Source organism: Eubalaena glacialis, chromosome 3, assembly GCF_028564815.1.
Source record: "Eubalaena glacialis isolate mEubGla1 chromosome 3, mEubGla1.1.hap2.+ XY, whole genome shotgun sequence".
Taxonomy (NCBI): domain Eukaryota; kingdom Metazoa; phylum Chordata; class Mammalia; order Artiodactyla; family Balaenidae; genus Eubalaena; species Eubalaena glacialis.
In genome coordinates, this window is record NC_083718.1 from 54,175,611 (window position 1) to 54,195,651 (window position 20,041).

At 41.3% G+C, this 20,041-nt stretch overlaps 1 protein-coding gene across 1 annotated transcript in view; it reads right to left on the reverse strand.

Annotated features, from left to right (window-relative positions):
* The window catches only part of AXDND1 (axonemal dynein light chain domain containing 1), an 89,903-nt gene that overhangs the window by 2,903 nt on the left and 66,959 nt on the right, over positions 1–20,041 (reverse strand). The window contains exons 21-25 of the mRNA XM_061185665.1: positions 15,291–15,401; positions 8,189–8,305; positions 6,595–6,699; positions 1,130–1,212; positions 43–263 (exon numbers count right to left, since the gene is read on the reverse strand). Of these exons, the coding sequence (XP_061041648.1) occupies positions 43–263; positions 1,130–1,212; positions 6,595–6,699; positions 8,189–8,305; positions 15,291–15,401 (637 nt within the window). The remainder of the gene's footprint in view (positions 1–42; positions 264–1,129; positions 1,213–6,594; positions 6,700–8,188; positions 8,306–15,290; positions 15,402–20,041) is intronic.

Genomic DNA, 20,041 nt, shown 5'->3' on the forward strand with positions numbered 1-20,041 from the left:
AAATACAACCTAAATAAAGCAAAATGAGAAAGCAATCCTCACCTTTCTTTGGAGATTTTGAGGCTCTTTCTATTGGCCTGATTTCTTCTTCTCTTTCTCCTTCATTTTCTTCTTCTTCTCCTTCAGATTCCTTCTCTTTATACTTCATCAGTATTTCCTCTAGTTCTTTCTCCAGTTCTTTATTTCTTATAAGGGTATAATGAAGTTTTTCATTTGCATCATCAAACTTCTCCTCTGCTTGTCTGGCTCTGCTTTCAACCTCTCTGATGTGGACAAAATCCAGAGAAACACAATAAAATGGAAAGGTTTGGAAAAGTGTCTTTCATATCTAGAAACTCATTATCCAAAAAAGGCAGTGGGATTAGAAGAATATATCTGAACAGTACAAATAAGGGAAGCAGCAGCATCAATGTTTAGCCAAGAATTGGGGGCCTAGGAGCTACTCTGGATGGTAATGTCAGAGTGCAGTCATGGTGTGATTTAAGAATACAATATATTTATCATTTCTTAGTGAAATCTGACTTTTGGGTATTTGGAATTCTCCATCAATAGCCAAGGAACCCCTTTACAGTGGTTAATCTTGGCTTCTCTTTATTGATGTGATCCAACAAACAAATAAAATAGTGTCCCTTCTTTTCCAGCACCTTTAAAACCAGATCTTACAATCAAGAAAACCAGTTTGAAGTGTGTTTCTTAATTACTAGGGCACATGTTATATGTCTATATTCTCTTCTCATAGCATTCTTAGCTATTTAACTCTGTTGTCATTCCTACTATTTGGGTTATGTAACCTTCTTTCCTGCACACAATAGCTTCTCCCAGTTCCATTTATTTCTCTAGTTCATCTCTTAGAAACATACTGAATTGGATCTCTCCTAACACTCTACTCCCACCCCAGATATACACATACGCACTTGACTTCCTCCATCTTCAATGTGGCTGAGGACAGATGTCCCTCCTGGAGCAGTGTAGTTCACTGCCTCTAGCAGAAGATTTGAAGATACCCATCCCACTTGTAAGGAAAAAGGAAGCAGGAGAACCAAAGGTAAGCCAAGAAGCGTGCATTTCTCAGCTAGACCTCCTGGTCAGCAATCTTTGTCTTCTTACCATTGTGGTGTCTCATACTTACATTAACTTCTCCTGCATGCGTTCAATTATAGCCATTGCTTCAAGATACTTTGGGGCCAATGTACCTTCATTAGCTGATTCTCTCTGACAAAGAAAGTATGTACTGTGAATGAACTGAGAGTCCCAAAGATAAACAGCCTCTTTCTTCAGTATGTTCTGGACCAAGCCTTCTTTTTCTACTATTCATGTTTATATAGCAGATGATTAAGCACACTCGTAATACCAAAGAAGAATAGGGGTTTCCTGTGGCCAAATACCATACCAGCTTGCAAATTATTCACACTCTGGTGGACATAAATTTGATTAGAGTTGTAAAGAAGAAGCAGGGAGAACAATATCAACAAAAAGAAGCAGGGAAAAAGGAAAGGTTTAAAAAATAAAGAGAAGGGTAAACATGTTTCTTTAATTAAGTTAAAGATCAAGGAAATTAACTATATTTATCTTATTAATAATTTACTTCATTAAGCACATAACAAATTGCAAATTGCAAAATTCAATAAGGTCTTTCAGTTCCTTAGGGAACTTCATAAATATCAAGGCAGAGAAAATATGAAAAAACAAAACAAAACCTCTTTTACTTATTTTGACTCTATATTCCAGAAAACAAAATAAGAGGAAGATAAAAGAGAAAATTTAGAAGACAAAAACTATAAGCATATTTTAAAATGAATATTATGAGACATTTTCCTAGAACTGTGTACTTTTAAAAAATCTCATTTATTCATGTTTCCCAAACAGAGGCAAGTAAAAGTTAAACCCCACCTTACAGATGGAAAGGGAGATCTAAGAGGATAGGCAGCCTGCCATAATCACAGAATGATCTAGCGGGTTAAAGCAAAACCCTCATCTAGGCCTCTCCATCCTCAATCACACATTCCATTGCACTATGCTCGCTTTTTCTAAAAGCAAACCAGCGAAAAGAAACTGTATCAAACATTGTCACTTTTACTCTAGCTCTTTTACTCTCTTCTTATTTTCCCAGTCACATATTTTCCTCTTTCTGTTTTGCTTCCCCTTTGGGCAGTTTGTTTGGGAAGTAAATGCTATCTTTGTTCAGCCTGGACCAGCAACCTGTGATGTGGCTGTGCCTATACAACACATACTGCTAATTTATTTGTTCTTTGAATCCAAAAGAAAGGCTTTCAGAGCAGACGCATCTGGAAATGCAATTCCACACATGATTTATATAGCTGCATGAAACAGTTTTAACTGTAGGTGGAAACCAAAGTAAACCAGGACTGTACTCTGCCGTGTACATTTGAGCCTTCCGACTCTCTATTAATTCAACAGATATTTAGTTACAATGTGCGAGGAAAACATCCCTCTGTTTTGACACCAGCAAGTATAGATTAATATTTTGTGGTCCATTTCAAACCCTTCAGCAGGAAATTCCCATGGTCCAAAATGCTGGATGTTGGGCTTCTAGAATTATGGCCTCCCCTATGTACGCCAGATGACAACCTTCCCTGCATCACCCATGTACTGACACAGATGCCTCAAGGCTTATCACAGATACTACGTTGGGACCTCTTCTCATATTTTGAAGCTTCCTCTGGCTTTTATGCTCTTTTACCAGCTGTGTAATAGAGACAAACGTGGGCTGCACGGCTCTTGGAAGCAATCGCATTAGACCTTTCTTGTTCGTGCCAACCTGCTGTAGCTTTGAGCTAGTCTCTCTCTCTGACTCCAATTATGCCTTTGGCCTTTTTGGCTTGGTCTTCCTGAGGTTTGACTCTACTAATGGACTTTAGATTGGACTAATACCTCTGGCTTGAGACTATCTCAGGGAGGATCTGGCTCTAGACCCAGTTCCTTGGAATCCAACACTCAGTACTGAACTCCTAGCCAGCCACAGTGCCCCTGTCACCTTTGGACATATTTTCTGGAACCAATTCCAAGGACTCTTCCCTGTTGCTGTTATAAGATGGGTAACTTAGTTACTGCTCTTAATACCTATGCCTGGGGTACATGGTATTGTGGGAGGAAAACACAGGCTTCTAAGGGCCTCCTTCAGCTTGGTGAAAAAATACTGCTGATCCCCCAAGTCTGGCCCCTACTCTCCCTTCCAAAGGAGTTCATAGGTGATCCAGCAAAATCTCCCATTTTCCTCATACTTACAACTCTTTACAGACAGCCAGGACCTATGGTTTGAAGATAGCCCTGAAAGAGATGGTTTCTAACATCTTGCTTGTTAAAGTAGCTGAGCTGTAGGCAACCCAACTCATGCAGCCAGGCGGCAGTGCTTAGGGTCCACTGTAGCTCTGAGCACTTTGGATAGCCTCAGGGAGAGCCTGCTGAATTTAGTCATCCCATATCTCCACCACTCGGTTACAATGTTAGAGCTCAGGCTGCTTCTCCTCCAGGGACAACTTTGGCATGAGTCCAGTTCAGAGAGGGCCACAAGGGGTGCCGTGCAACAGGATCTCAGACCTGATTAAACTGGGCTGCACCTGAAGGCAGAGCGGCCTTTCCCCAGGATGAGCAGAGGCAGAGTCAATGCTGCTTACTGGGGTCACTTGATTCACCAGTGAATCAGGCAAGTGCCAAATTGGGTACTGCCTGAAACAGGCACAGCAGGCCAAGCTTTGTACATGGTTCCTGCTTTGAGTATGGTCTTCAGGAATTCCCAAAAAGTCCTAATTTCCAGCTAATTGAGGAAGTTTTGAATAATTGATAGTTCACCCCTTCTCCTCCTAGTTATGGTGGACACTAGGGCATCAGGTAACGATATGAATGAGGCCCTGGTTTAGCAGGCCAAGCAGTTAGCCTGTCCAAGCTGGTGGTGACTTACCACCACTACTCCTGTTATCACTCATATCTCAACCCCCAGAAAATCCTGTGCTGGAGTCATTTGAAGGAGGAGAATTCTCCGTGCTCAGGTCCCTAGCCTCCCAGTGGTCTGGAGCTACTTCTCACTGGAAACCCAGGACCCAGCTATCTCTTGGCACTCTCCTGCTCTATAACTCAGCTCCCAGAGACAAGACAAGTTATACCTGCAAACCACAAGGTTTCTGCTTCCCTATCCCTTCTTTCCTTTTCTCTTTCCTTCCCCAGTGTCAATCAAACGTACTGCCTCTTGGGAGTTGTGTTTTCAGACCAGAAAGAGAGAGTGCCACTGCCCAATAGGACTGGCGCCTTGGATCTGTATCCTTGCTAAATGGTTGCTTATGTTCTTAGGGCCAGAGGCTAAGTGTCTGTCAAAAAATAAATAAAAAAATTTTTTTAAATAAAGGAAATACAAACAAGCAAACAAAAGCAAAAGAAAATTTTACAGTGAAACTTCTGAAACTTTAAACTGCCCTCAGGGAGCCCCAATGTCTTTGTGAATGGAAGGAGCACAGAGCCAAGGCCCTTCCTGCCCCATGGAGCCTGCAGTGCAGTCCAAATCAAGATAGCACTTCCCCCAGCTCCACTTCCTGCCCCGAATCTATGACCTCACAAGCCAGGTCAAGGACTCTTCATTCTCTGGGTACCAACATCTCCAAAGATCAACCTTGTCTTCACTTGCCTAGCACAGTTAGGGCCCCTCTGTTTGAGTACCTTGTGATCTCTTTCTACCTGTCCAGTGGTCCAGCCACCATCCCATAGGATGAATGTGATTCTTCTTTACCTCCAGGAATTTGCAAGTACATCTGGATGGCATCTTAGTCTACTCCCCAGGCCTTATGGTCAATGAGGACCTGGACAGTTTGGTCTTCAGTGATCTATAGTAGAACATTAGCAACTTTTCAAAGCCTAGAGATAGACTTTCTGGGCCCCATCGTCCTCAGGTGAGCTAGCCACATAGCACCACACTGTACCAGATGGAATTCTGGCATCCTGGAGCAGGAGCCCCGCACCACCAAAGACAAGCACCACACCCTCCGTTTTGCCCCAGGCTACAGGTTCCTATTTTCCTGTCGGCTTCCTGACTCACTCTGGACCTGACCCTGATGCCTTGCCAGGATAGCATAGCAGGGTTTTCACCTCAGGGGAGCAAATCTGGGGCAGGAGGGCTTTGGGTGGGACTGCTGGGGGTTCTCAAATAGTATAGTGCTACCCTTTACCTGCCTTTTTAAAATATGTCTCATGACATTGCATTTGCATTGCTTACCCTTACATCTTTGCCTCACAGTCTTAACGACTGACATATTAACATATAATTTTAGAAACTTGTTGAAAAGGCATTACTTTGGGAGAATGTGATCGCAGTCTTCCCCCATCCCCATGTACCACTCTAACTCCAATTTTGCCAGCTCCTGCCTGACTCTCCACATGGTATCTCCCAGTTCTTCCTCCCAGAGTTGGAGCCTATTTCCTACAACCTCCCTGGACATACATCCTTGCAATCTGCCTCTACTTTGGACCATGCTGCCACTTTAGTGATCTAGCTGCCATCCACCAGGACCCTCACTACAGCTCCTCACCCCTACATGCACCAGTGCCTATTCAGATGCATCAGACTCCTAGCAATGAAATGGTTCTTAACTTTGGGGTTGAGAAATTTGATGATGTCTATGGATTTCCGGCACATACCCCCCTTCCCCAAGAAAATGCACAGTATGAAAACACATACAAAATGGTGTATACCATTTCAGGGGATTAGTGGGATGAAGCCCACCCAGAGACTCCTAAAGTCATGGCATCCTGTACAGAGAGATACCAATCTAGAGCTGACTTAAGTGTGAATGGTCTTAGAACATTTGTGAAGGAATTTTAAATCTGCTTTCCTACTGAGTTTCCATAGCTACTGTCTAAAGGTTTCCAATTTCCCAATAATTCTTGTGGTATGTTCTTATCACAGTTATCAATAGAGTCTGCTGAATGAATATATTTAAAACTTGGTCAAATATTGATCAAGACATTGTTAAGTTAAGGAAAGGGATGAAATGCTGATTTTAAAATGAGGTTTAGGACTTCCCTGGTGGCACAGTGGTTAAGAATCCGCCTGCCAATGCAGGGGACATGGGTTCGAGCCCTGGTCCGAGAAGATCCCACATGCCGCGGAGCAACTAAGCCCGAGCGTCACAGCTACTGAGCCTGCGCTCTAGAGCCCACGAGCCACAACTACTGAAGCCCGCGCACCTAGAACCCATGCTCTGCAACAAGAGAAGCCACCGCAATGAGAAGCCCACGCACCGCAAGGGAAGAGTAGGCCCTGCTCACCGCAACTAGAGAAAGTCTGCGAGCAGCAACGAAGACCCAACACAGCCAAAAATAAAATAAATAATTAATTAATTTAAAAAATTAAGTAAAATAAAATGAGGCTTAAAGAAGAGAATGAAAAGTTTTTATAAAGCTAAGGTGAACAAATGAGTTTTTCCAAGGGTGATGCTGGGAGAAAAAAATATCTGGAAAATGTTACTTAGGAGTTCTCTTGGAAAAGCTAAAAGTTATGTTAGATCCATATCATTTTTACAAATGTTAAATTTCCTAGTTTTTTTTTTCTCTAGTTTTGAATTTCCTAGTTGAGTTTCAGCTACATACCCAAGAAGACAATGCATCTGTTCCAAACAGAGGTTGGGAATGGACATTTTCGTCTACTCCAATGACTCGAATGAGTTTTTCCTTCTCTGTAGATGTTGAAGGTTTCTAGGGCACGGAAATACCACGGACGTGTTAGTGAGCTGGTGTGTGACACAGTGGCATGGCAAGCTGCCTGGCACCATGTCTGAAGCTTTAGTTTTCCATTTGCTTTAATCATTCAACAAGCATTTTTGAAGACTTACAGGAAACACTGTGGGAGAAATTAGTGGGGATGGGGAAGTGGGGACAAGGGGAGATAACTGTGAGAAAAACAAAGAGGATTTCTTCCGGACCTCAGGAACTCACAGAACAGTGGGAGAGATAAGCAATAAAATAATTATGGTCTACATGTTTACTTTTAGCATAGAGGTGCGTACCAAGAGCTATGTGTACCCAGAAAAGGGCCCTGCATTCTGTCTAGACACTCAGGGATTTTTTTACAGAGAAAATGATATTTGAAAGCTGAATAGGAGTTTGTAAAATAGAGAGAAAAGGGCCTGAACTAAGGCCACAGAAGAAGGGAAGGAGGGGATTTAAAAGGTATGACAGATTTAGTGGCCAAAAAATAATATTTTCCATTTATTTTGCCTTTTATATGCCAAGCACTGTACCAGAAGTAAAACAGAAAATGCTGGTGAAAAGAGGCTTTGGTGTTATATAATATTTTTGTTCTGTTGTACTGCATGTAGAGTGAGTAGAGGATCTATGTCACAGCCTGGGGTCATGCCAACATTTAAACTATTCACAGAAGAAACACCCCAGGGAAGTAAGTTAAGACAAAATGGAGAGTGATCATGAGTTCTGAAAGCTAAAGACAACAGTAGTCCGCCCAGGAATTAGCGAGGGCTCTTATGCCAGACTAAACTAGGTTTGAATGCTGGTTCTGCCATTTATAGCTATATGATTTTCAGTAAGTCAGTCAACCTTTCTGAGCTTCAGTTTTCTTATCTGTAAAATGGGGGCAATAATATTTACCTTGAGGTTGTGTTGTATAGATAAGAGTTAACATGTGCAAAGCATATAGGTCATGGTAGGCACACAATTATCGGTAGTTACCATTGTATTTTCATTACTATTATTATTACAGATGCCCCAAGAAGGGTTGTTTTTACTACTAATGCCACAGCAGGGGTGGAGACAGGATAAGGAGCAGAGAGGTGTGGATGGCCTGAGGGGAGTGAGAAAAGGCAGCTCAGAATGGGAGCTGAAGAAGTGGAGACAAGGAGTTTAAACAACTATTTGAAAAATATGGCAATGAAGGGATAAAGAAACAGCATCAGGGTGAGAGGTAGATTGTGTAGTTAACAGTAGTATAGGTGAATGAGGCTAGTGAGAAATGGCTGAATTTAGAAAGGAAGAGGAACACCCTATCCTTGGAAAACAAAGAGATAAGTGTGTCTGCAGGTATGATTAAACCTATATGAGGAAAGGAAAGAAGTTGAAGAGTTCACTCCAGATGATCTATTTCTATTTTCAATGGTGTATATATATATATATTCATTATATATTCATTCTTTAAAAATATAAAGGAAAACGAAAAAAATACTAATCTTACCTCTTCTGCTTTCTCTTCTTCCTTTTTCTCCTCAAGTTTCTTATCCTCCATATTTTCTTCTTCATCCTCTTTAAGAAGCTTGTCTGCTTCAGGCGTAGTTAATTCTTTTACAGTGTCCTATGAGACAAAACAATATTATATTATAGCTTAGTGGATATAAATATTTTAGAATACTAGCAATACTTCCATTCAAAAGTATTTAATGAGCATTAATTTTGCAACTGGGAACTGTGCTAGTGATAAGGATACAAAGGTTAATAATAATCCCTGCCCTTAAGCAGCTTACAATTCAGTGGACAAGAAAATGCTATGGCTACACATAGTCACAGAGTAGGAGCACTTAATCCAGATCTGGTATTGGGCAGGGGTGAAAGAGAGGGTTAATCAGGAAGGTCTCCTGGAGGACATAATGTCTGAGTTTCTTCTTGAAGGATGAATGAGGAGAAAAAAGATGGCACAAGGGCGTTACAGGCAGAGAATGTTATTTGCACATGATTGGCTCTGAGAACAAAAGTAGTTCAAGAGGACAGAAACTTAGAGGCAGATGGACAGGGGCACAATCACAGAGGAAGGGCTAGAATATTATGCCAGGGAGATTGGATTTTATCCTGAAGGCAATGAGGTACCTATAAATCGATTGACCTGTTTTGCATTTTAAAACAATCACTCTAGCAACAGGAGAGTAGATTTAAAGAGGAGGAAGGAAGGGAAGGTGGGGTGATTAATTGATTGAATGGATACAGGATGGTTAGGGAAAGGAAGCATCTTGAATGTCACCTGGTATATACATTATATACCACTACATAGGCCACTGCATAGATGATAATGCCATTCGCAGAGATAGTGAACAAAATTGGATAAGCAGGTTTGGGAACATAGATGAATTCAGATTAGGCTGTGTGAGTTTGAGGCACCACTAAGATAGCCAAGTGGAAATAAGTAAATAGCTGAATTTGTGGATCTGAAGTTTAGATTGGAGGGATTTTGGCTAAAGGTAAAGATTTAACAGTTATCTACATTTAGTTAAAGCCAAGAAAATAAATTATATCGCCAAAGGAGAACTTGTGAAATGACTAGAGGACGAGGCCTTAGGACAGGAACCTAGTCACATAAAGGGTCAGGGAAGAAAGAGGAGCCTGCAAAAGAGGGTAAAAGTTGCCTCAGAAGTGTGAGAGGGCCACCAGGAAAGCCAAAAGGGAAGAGAGAAGGAGTAAACAGTGTTGAATATCTCAACGGAGTCTGCACAAATATTGACTGAAGACTGTCCTACAGAAGTTTACTGCAGCGATGCTTATAAAACAAAGCTAGATATAAGCTCAGTGCCCACGATAGGAAAATGCACTTAAAAATTATGGTATAAACCATACAACATTTTATAGCAATTTAAAATTATGCTGTAGAAATTATGTACATGGTATAGAAAAATATTCACAATATATTAGGATATTTTTCCAAAGTGAAAATACCTTTTTCTCCTGATAACACACTACTGATGTAAAATATTTGAAAGCTACAGAGAAATTAATAATCTGAACCCTCAGAGGTAACAACTTCTATCACTTTGCTGAATATTCTTCTAGTCTGCTTTATACACATATAAACATGTTCATACAAATGAAATAATAATATATGTTATGTTCCCTAATCTGCTTTTCTCAATAACATATCATGGGTGATTCTTATTTCACTACATAATCATCTATTTTATCTGTACAGAATCCTATTATTTGAATGTACCATAATTCATAAAACCAATTCCCTATTGATCAATATTTATATTGTTTCTGGTATTTTGCAATTATAAATAATGTTGTAATTAATATTCTTATACAGATATATGTTAGAATTATCAGATAGACTACATAGTTATATTTACACTTTTAAAGAAATAAGGGATCGAAACTGTGAAAGATTACAAAAATAATCAGACTTGAAAAGGAACCAAACAGAACTTCAACAATTAAATTTAAAACTCAACAGAAAATATTTAAAAAAAGCTCTTCACGGTTGGGGCATGAGGTCTAAGAAGCGGAAGAGAGAAAGTGCACGCCCCATTCCCGTTAAGGATCGCCTAGCGTCTTCACTGTCCCTACATGGCTCAGCGCGAACCCCGCCCTTTCCGCTTGGTGGCTTGGAGGGCAACGGAGAGGCAGTGTAATTTCGTGGGCGCAACTCTGCGTCACACACCCTCGGCAGAAGTTATGCCCGCAGCCGATAGACACGGGATCCTTTAAGTAATCCAGGCAGATGGCACACACCGCTTCCTCCTGAAGTGTCTGCAAGGCGTTGGGAGCAGCGGCATAGCCAGCCATCTTAACGCGCTGCCGGTTGGTATGGATGCGTCAGCTCACAGCTGAGAAGCGGGGGACACACCTGCAGGCCTGCCTCCAAGCTACGCTGGTGATCCAAAGCTGTCCCCAACCCTGCTCTGCCTACTCGGGCCCTCAGAGAAGCCTTGCTCCCCTCTCTCAGACTCTCCCCAGCTTTAAGTGCGAAAGCCCCAGGCCCGAGCTCACAGCTGCCCTCGGAAGGCAGTGGGGGCGGAACCAGGCTGCGGCCCCACTTCCCTTCGAGACTTAGCGTGCAAACTCAGCTCTCTCCACGTTTCTCGACTCCCTCCCGGTTTGCCTGACCCGGCGGCGTCCACCTCGGGCGTCCACCTCAGAAGCCGGCGCTCCTCATCCCGCCCTCCCGGTTTGCCTGACCCGGCGGCGTCCACCTCAGAAGCCGGCGCTCCTCACCCCGCCAGAGGTGACCGAAAATGACGTAGGCGCGTTAACCCACACTCGAGAGGGGGCAGACTGGGCGGACGGAGGGCCACCTCTCTATGGTTTCCCCCGGCGACGCGCCCCCCGGAAACCCCTGCAGCCCATCCAGCCGCCTCAGACAGGAAAGACGGCCTGGTCAGAATGGGTGGAGGTGGCGAGAGAATCAGTTTAAGCCACTGAGCGCTCTAATCAGCCAGACGCAGAGGGTCCAACAGCCGCTCAGGAAAGCCCGTCCCCAGATGCACCCAAAAGGGTGGGGACTGCGGCGGCCAACCTCTGGTGCTCTCGTGCACTTCCGGCCCCTCTACCCAGAGGCCTTCGTGGTAGGGAGGATTCTATCTTCACTGCTGCAGCGCTCGAGGGCGTGGTCTGTAGCAACCTGGAGGGATCGAGCTCGCTGCGCAGTTGGGTGGCGGTGAGATCAAAGAATCTCGCGTGAAAACTTGGGTGCTTCCAACTTTCCTCAGACCAATTCACCCCTTTCTTGCTGCCTGCCCTCAGCAGGCACCAACTTCGCCTGTGGATCTTTTTACCTCCATCTATAATCCTTCCATTCACCATCCACGCATGCATCCACCCACCCAAATAACCATTCATTTTTCATCCATCCCTCTATCTCTCCATCCATCCATCATATGCATGCATCACCCATCCATCCATTTATCCATCCACTTTCATCTATCCACGTTATAGGAACAAAAAAATGAGTAAGGCATGATTGTTCCTTCAAGGAGTATAGAGTTATAGGCGAGCGGTCGTCCTTCACCGAAGGTTCACAAGGTTTATTTTTTTCTATTTTTAACTTGACCCTCAGTAAGAAGTACATTGCACATATTGATCCAATACAGACTTGGACGTATATGACAGAAACGAAATTGGGGGAAATTGTTCTTTTCCTTAGGGCGTTCAAGTCACTCTGATATGTTCTGTTTTACTTAAGTAAGATGCTGTTCAACACCCATTGGAGTGATTGCACCCGTCAATAATTGGTCACTTTGGTTTGAGGAACTCCACCTGCCCTAATGGAAACTTCAACGAGCCCTGGATCCCTTCCTTTCCCTCTCTGGGCCCAAGCTTGGACTCTTAAGTCCCACAGAGCAAGAATGGTAAACGTGCTATTCAACATTGTACACATAGCTCCTCTGTCATAGTGCTGAACATATAGCGAGTACTCCCTACATATCTGCTGAGTAAATAAATGAAACCCAACAAATTAAAAAAAAACAACAACAAAACAAAACAAAAAAACTCAACAGAAAGCTTTAACAGCAGATTAAACTCAGATGAAGAGCAAATTAGTAAACTGGAAAGTAAGTCAGAAGAAATCATCCAGGATGCAATGCAGAGAGGCAAGGAGATAGAAAATATGAAAGAAGGTTAACAGACACGGGGGACAGATTCCAATATATATCCATTCAAAGTTCCAGAAAGAAAGGAGAGAGCAAATATAGAAGAGATAATAATTGAAGAGATGATGACTGAAAATTTTCCAAATCTAATGAAAAATACCCAGCCAAAGAGTCAGAAAACCAAGAGAATCCCAAGCAAACTTTGAAAAGAAAAGAAAATCTTCACCCACATGTATCAGAGTGAAACTACAAAATGCCAAAGACAAAAAGAATATCTTAAAAGTAGTCAGAGAGAAGAGATGGATTAACTTCAAAAGAACTGACAGCTGGATTTTCAGTTGTCAATTTGGTAACAATAAAATCCAGAAAACAGTGGAAATAGTATCATAATATGTGCTGAGAGAAAAATCATCCTAGAATTGTATACCCAGCAAAAAAAAATTTAAGAATGAGGGTGAAATAAAGATATTTTCAGACAAACAAAAATTGAGTTTGCCTCCAACAGATCCTCACTCATGAAAATTCTAAAGGTTAAGGCAGAATGAAAGAGAAGAATTATTCAATGCAATTAGATAAGAAAAAGTAATTAAAGGCATAATAATTGAAAGAAAGGTAAAACTGTCTCTATTTGTAGGTGATTTGATTGAATATCTGGAGAACCCAAAAGAATCTATTGAAAAACTACTGAAACAATAAAATAATTTAGTAGAGTCACCATACATAAAATTAAAATACAGGAATCAGTAATATATACAGTTACCAATTAGAAGATATAATGGAAAAGAAGATCTCATTTAAAATACCAAAAAATAAAATAAAATACTCAGGCCTACCTTATAAGCAACGTGCAAAATGAGCAAACTATAAAACAGTACTGAAAGGCATAAAAGTAGACATCCTATATCTCATATTCTTCATAGAACAACTCAACAGCATAAATATGTCTGTTCTAAGTTAATATATAAATTTAATATCATCCCAGTTTTTAAGAATCATATATTTTCTAGAGGTAGATTATATAGAAGAATAAGTAAGCAAGAATGGCCATAAAACACCTGAAAAAGATCAGCGAGGAAGGGCTGGCCCTACCAGATCTAAAAAAAGCCTCAATAATTAAAAGATTGTGGTGATGACTTGTGAATAGACAGATAAATATAAAATAATAGAAAACCCAGAAATAGACTTAGGTTGACTATAGCTATTTTCAAATATTAGAAATACTGTAACAGAATAGATGGAAATACTATAATGTGGGAGACAAATCAGCCCTTTCATATCAACCCAAAAGACTGAACTAGGACCACTAGGTAGAAAAAAAGCTACAGGGAAACATGTATCATTTAGTTCAATAAAAGAATAATGTTCTAATAGTCACTGCTCACCAAAAATGAAGGGACTAACTCTGAAAGATCTCCATCACTTCAGATACTCAAACATAGGCATAATGATCAAGCATAGGTGTTATACTAAGATTGACGCATCAGATGGTTGGCTGAATTCAACCACCTTTAAAATCCTTTTTGTTCTTAAGTCTCTGTGATTCTGTATAGGTCTTGAATTTTTTCCTAGATGTGATGTGCAGCCAAGATCATGTCTATGGTACTTCACTAAGTTTCTAAAACTGTACTGTAATTAAGATGTATAATGTTGTTGAGATCATTCAGTGGTTAATTCAAAATAATTCTGGCCAAGACATGGGCAGCAAAGAAAAATGAGAATTTGTTAAAGGTGTATAATTTAGAAAGGTGGTGTTTCTTCAGTGTTTAAATGTAAAATAAGGGAGTTCCCTGGTGGTCTAGTGGTTAGGATATGGACCTTTCACTGCTGTGGCCCAGGTTCAATCCCTGGTCGGGGAACTCTCACAGCCATGCAGTGTGGCCAAAATTTTAAAAAAAATATTTTTTAAATAAATAAATGTAAAATGAAAGTGCTGCAAGTGTGTAGATAGAACCTTCCTTCTTAGACCCAAGAGCATTGACATACATGCCATCAGATCATACCTGTATAGTTTATGGCTCTGATAGCAACAGGAGCTTCTTCAGACTTTGCTGGAGGTGAACTTCCTCAAAGAGACTGAAGTAAAAATAAAGATTTGTGACTGCCATTAAGTACATGATATTCATTGACTTGGGATCCTCAGTAAACAGGTGGTTAAAACTACAGGATTAACATAGTAATATGGAGAGTGTAGAATGAGAAGGGAAAACAAGCCAAGGACAGAATATCAACACTTAAGAGGCAGGCAGAGGTCGAAGACTAAAAGAAGGAGTGTGAAAAGAAATAAAGAAGTAGGAGAAAGACGGAATTTTGGTCTTGCAAGGAGAGATTACCAAAAAAGTGAATGGTTAACAGGATCAAATGCTACAGAGAAGTCAGGTTAAGTATGGGATTGGAGATACTTAGATCTGGCAATAAGGTCATTAGGGACCTTACAGTAGTTTTAGAGTTTTAAGAAAAGTGATTGTGATAGGAAGGAGGGAAAGAAGTAGTAAAGAAAGAGACAAAATCAAGGGGCGTATTTTTTCAGATGGGAGACAGACCATGTTTATAGAGAGGAAGGCATTAAAGATAGAAAAGAAGGAAGAAAATGTGCATGGGATTAAGTACTCAAAGGAAGAAATAACCTTGGATGGGAAGACTGAGACTTCAGTGGGAAGGGAGGAGGGAGGGTGCATGCAGAAGCAGACAAGTCTGAGGCTATGACTCAGGAAGTGGCAGGTAACTCCCCTCTGAAAGCCATCCTTTCCTCCATAAAGTAGGAGGCAAAATCACCCTCCAAGAAAGTGAGGAGAGACATTTGGGTGATGATTCTCTCCTTTAGAAGGGAAAAGAGTTGCCAATGCTCTTGGTCATAACCAAAATTCTCTTCTGATAGAGTAAATGAATGAGGATTCAAAACATTGACTGGAAAAAGTCGCAGTACCCTTATCTATTGAAATACAGAAAGAGCATGAATAATGACCAGTGCTAACACATGGCAAATACCTCTTCTCCAAGTAGGTGCCATTTTTCTTCACGTGTCAGTAACTTTATTTTCCTGCCTTTGAGGCCAGAAAGGAGGTGAGAGCATGTGGTGATCCACTCATAACATTCTCTCTGAAAGGAGATAAAAGATAATCACTAAGCAGAAAAAATCAGATTACACCAACTCATTTATTCACTCACTCCTACTGAGGAACTGCTAAGAACAATTCCTCTAAATATAACTCCATTCAATTAACTTTGTATCAGTTCAGTTCAAAGATTTGTACAGAAGTGATTTTCTATTAATATAGACCTAAATCATATCATCTCTTATTGACAGGGTTTGGGATCTGGGTTGAAATGGGACAAGTAGTGAAGTGCTATAAAACTAGATGCAGAAAGATTGTTGGATTTACTAAGGCCTAATGGTTTGTCTCAATAAATGTTATGCAACTGACCAGGGTCAACTATAATTGTATAACAATAACAACAATAACAACAGCAAACACTTACATTGCACTTAATTATATGCCAGACTCTGTTCTAAGTATTGTGCATTATCAACTCATTTGATCCTCATTATGAGACTATTACTATCCTCATTTTTTAAGATGAGGAAACTGAGGAACAGAGCAGTTAAATATCTCGCTCAAGGTCACATATATTACATTTATGCACTGTGCTTCAATTCTAATCCAGGTGGCCAGGGCTCTTAACCACTACAAAAATATTATTTCCCCTGCCCCCAATAAAGTGAATGAGTAAAGAGTTGAAGCACTTTTTGGAAAAGGTGCTCACCCCTTATCTATTGAGATATAGGATTTCACCATAGCAGGTCTCATCCCTGCAAAGAGAATAGAAAAACTACATTTACTTTACCAAGATCTTCCAACAGCTAAGACCTGGTTTCAATGTTTAAAAGATGCATTATTCCTTATTAGTGAGAAAAAACAGAGGGAACTAGGAAACATTATTTCCTCTGGGGAAGGTGATCTGTTCACTCACACCCACTTTAGGTCCTTGAAATAACCCATAAAAAGCAGTAATACGTCTCACATTTTCCCCATGATTAGACTTATTTTTAATTGTGGAATTATTGTGAAATGTCAGAGCCAAAAAATTTAAAAAATCAAATCCAAACCCTTGTGTTATGCATAAGGAATGGAAGCCTCTATGGGTAAAATAAGTTTACCACAGCTCTGTTAATGTCACTAATAAGTTTAAATTCTGCATTCAAAGGGTTAGGTTGATGTCTTACTGCATATCAGAAAAGAGTGTCAAACAAGGGAGATGAAACTATTAGGTTCTAGTCCTAAGTTCACCTAATTGGTTGTGACTTCTTGAGTAAACTCTTAATAGTCTTCATTTATTAAAAACAAATGAGGTGGGGCTTCCCTGGTGGTGCAGTGGTTGAGAGTCTGCCTGCCAATGCAGGGCACACGGGTTCGAGCCCTGGTCTGGGAGGATCCCACATGCCGCGGAGCAACTAGGCCTGTGAGCCACAATTACTGAGCCTGCGCGTCTGGAGCCTGTGCTCTGCAAGAAGGGAGGCTGCGTTAGTGAGAGGCCCGCGCACCGCGATGAGGAGTGGCCCCCGCTTGCCGCAACTAGAGAAAGCCCTCGCACAGAAGCGAAGACCCAACACAGCCATAAATAAATAAATAAAATAAAATAAATAAAAATTTAAAAAACAAAAACAAAAACAAATGAGGTTGTTGGTTTACTCTAGATGGGCCCTATGCACTGGGGAGCTGGTAAAAACATTCACTGGCAGTGGGGGGGGGGGATTCCCTAATTTGTAGCATTTGTTGATTTCCATAGTATATACTCCCACTATGGCAATTTCAATAGTATTCATTAATTCAGTATGTTATCACTGAATGTGGAGTTGGGAAGAGGTCTGCACGGTCAGCTCCTGTGAGCCAGCATGAGCCTGCATCATACCACTGCTCCTAAAGATCCTTCCAACTACAAAATTTGATGCATATTTTAACTTTATCGTACCTAGAACAAAAGCATTTGTTAATTTTGAAAACAGTAATTACATTTAAAAAACTTAGTTCTTCAGAGTTAACTTACCATCCATGAGAAATAATTAAACTATTCTCAGCTGTATTTGCATTCTATGAAGCAGATCCTAGTCATTTTCTTATAAACTTCTGAGACATTGAAAATACTACCATAGGACTTCTGATGGGGAAAATATCAGTGGGAGCCTTTTGATAAAAGTTTCATGGTAATCTATAGAGTCAAGCAAGTTTTTCATAGAGGTAAGCAAGTTTTCCTTCAAAACCTCCAACATCACCTTTGACCAGCTATAGACGAGGATAGCTTGGTTGCGAATCAATACACGTGGATCTCCTTCCATCAATACTCTAATTCTGATAATGTCTGATTCAGGGCTGTGTTAATAAATGCTTCCTGTGTGAAGTAAAAAGACTAAAATTCATGTCTGGGGTGAAGGAGGATTTAAGAAGGGATGGTCCTAAATGTTAAGCCTATTGTAGTGGATCAAAAACAGGAGAACAAAAGGCTACAGGGATAGTCTTTTATAAGTGATGAGACTACGGTGGTAATGTAGCTATTAAGAATCCGTCAGGACTTCTCTGGTGGTCCTGCAGGTAAGACTCCAAGCTCCCAATGCAGGGGGCCTCGGTCTGATCCCTGGTTGGGGAACTAGATCCCTCATGCATGCCGCAACTAAGAGTTCATATGCCACAACTAAGAAGTCCACATGCTGCAACTGAGAAAAGATACCACATGCTGCAACTAAAGATACCACATGCCACAACTAAGACCCGGTGTAGCCAAGATAGATAGATAGATAAATAAACAAACAAACAAATTTTTAAAAAACTGTCTAAAAATGGTCCACATCAAAAAAAAAAAAAAAAGAAAGAATCCATCATCTCCAGGTCCCCCCAAAAGGGCAGGAAAGCTGAGATCCCTGCATTTACCTGCTGCAACACTGAAAGAGGCAACTCCCCAGCACCACTCTTCAAAGTCATACTCCTGCTGGAGGGCCAAATCCTGAAACTGGCAGTAGTATCTTGGGCAACATAAAGGAGGTTACTGTAGCCCAAGGTGGATGGCAGGGTCTTGATAGATTACACAGGGCAGAGACGGGAAAGAATGGCATGGAGAGAGTCAATTGCAGTCAGAAGTCAGTTTGGAGGGCACCAGATAGAAGTCTTCTCATTTCCATCACGGTAGGTATTTCTTTGGCATTGAGAAGGGATTTTTCCTTCCCACATGTTCTCAGCACTATCAGGTGCTGGTCAATGTGTGTCTTTTACCAGTCTTGGCCTGCTGAAGTTATCACAGAAACCCTTCCAGGTAGTCTGCTGTTTGCTCAGATTATGACCAAACTTCAGGGCATCAGTGACTCTAAATCTAGACACCTGGCACATTATAGATGATCAACCTAAAGCACTTGAAAAAAGACATCTATCCAGCTTATTGGGGACTAAGTTTCTTCTAGGTTTTCAGCAGCTGGTTTGGCTGTAGCAGACCCAGTGTACTCTCACTGGATGCCAGGACTATTTGACATAGTGCTTCTAAACCTCAAATGAAAACAAGCAATCCTCATTCCCAAGTGAAGCAGCTGGTATGCACTGAGATCAACTTCTTTCAGAAATAGGCACAGGGGTAAGGATCCCAAGAACTGAGTCCTCTTGGAAAACGATCTCCAGCATTTATCTGTAGCACAGCTGTGTGAGGTCAGATTGAATATGCCAGAATCAGGTGGGAGCTAAATAGGGTCATTAGTTACTGGACTGCCTTGATAGTCTTAGGGAACTAGATAATCCCCAGGACTTCATGAGGAAGTAATTTATCTAGGTGGTTATTATGGAAGAGTGGAGTAAGAACCATCAGTAAGAGTGATCAAGCTCCAAAGGATGCTTACTTAAGAGGTCTTCCACTCCAGAGCCCGGTCCAGCATCATGCAACTCTCATTTATCAGAAAGGAGCCCAAGAAATATTAGGTTGTGGGAAACCATCACTAATGTCATTCAAATATCAGTCCAGTATGTTCACAAGATGTTCTTCTTCAGGTGCTGGAATGTAGCTGGGGTGTGACACAAGCCACACAGCATGTGGGATACAGATAAGGCCATACAAGTCCCAGAGTCTGATGTCATAAGGATTCACATACTACACAGGTTGTTCAGGAGACCAGGGGAAGACAGTAGTCAGGATGGGGATGACTTTGAAATGAAGATAGCCCTAATGAAAGCAGAATTAACCATTAATTTTTTTTTTAAATAAAGAGTACTGAGGCACTCCCAGGGCAGGTGTGTGGCCTGTTGAGCCATAAAATAGTTTGATGTACCCTTGAAAGGCCTCAGCCTCAGGCTTAAAGAGAGGACATATTCATTTGGTAGGAAAAAAGGCCTGAGAATGGGACCAATTAGAGTGTTACTTCTGCTGCAAGAGCAGATCCTCAGCCTCCTCTGATAACACTTCCCCAGTTTATTAATCTGAAATTGCTAGCAAAGGGTTAGTAAATGGGAAACAGCTTAAGAGAAGACCTAATTAGCCTGGTGGAAAGTGTAGGTTTCTCAGAGATGGTCAGGTCATGGACCTCCGGTCAGGGCCTGGGGTGGAGCAGGCAATGAATGGCCCACTGCACAAAGCTCTCACAAAATCTCCTAATATGGATGGCTTTTTTTTTTTTTTTTGGCCATGCCTGCAACTTATAGGATCTTAGTTTCCTGACCAGGGACCGAAACTGGGGCCCTGGTGGTAAGAACACTGAGTCCTAACCACTG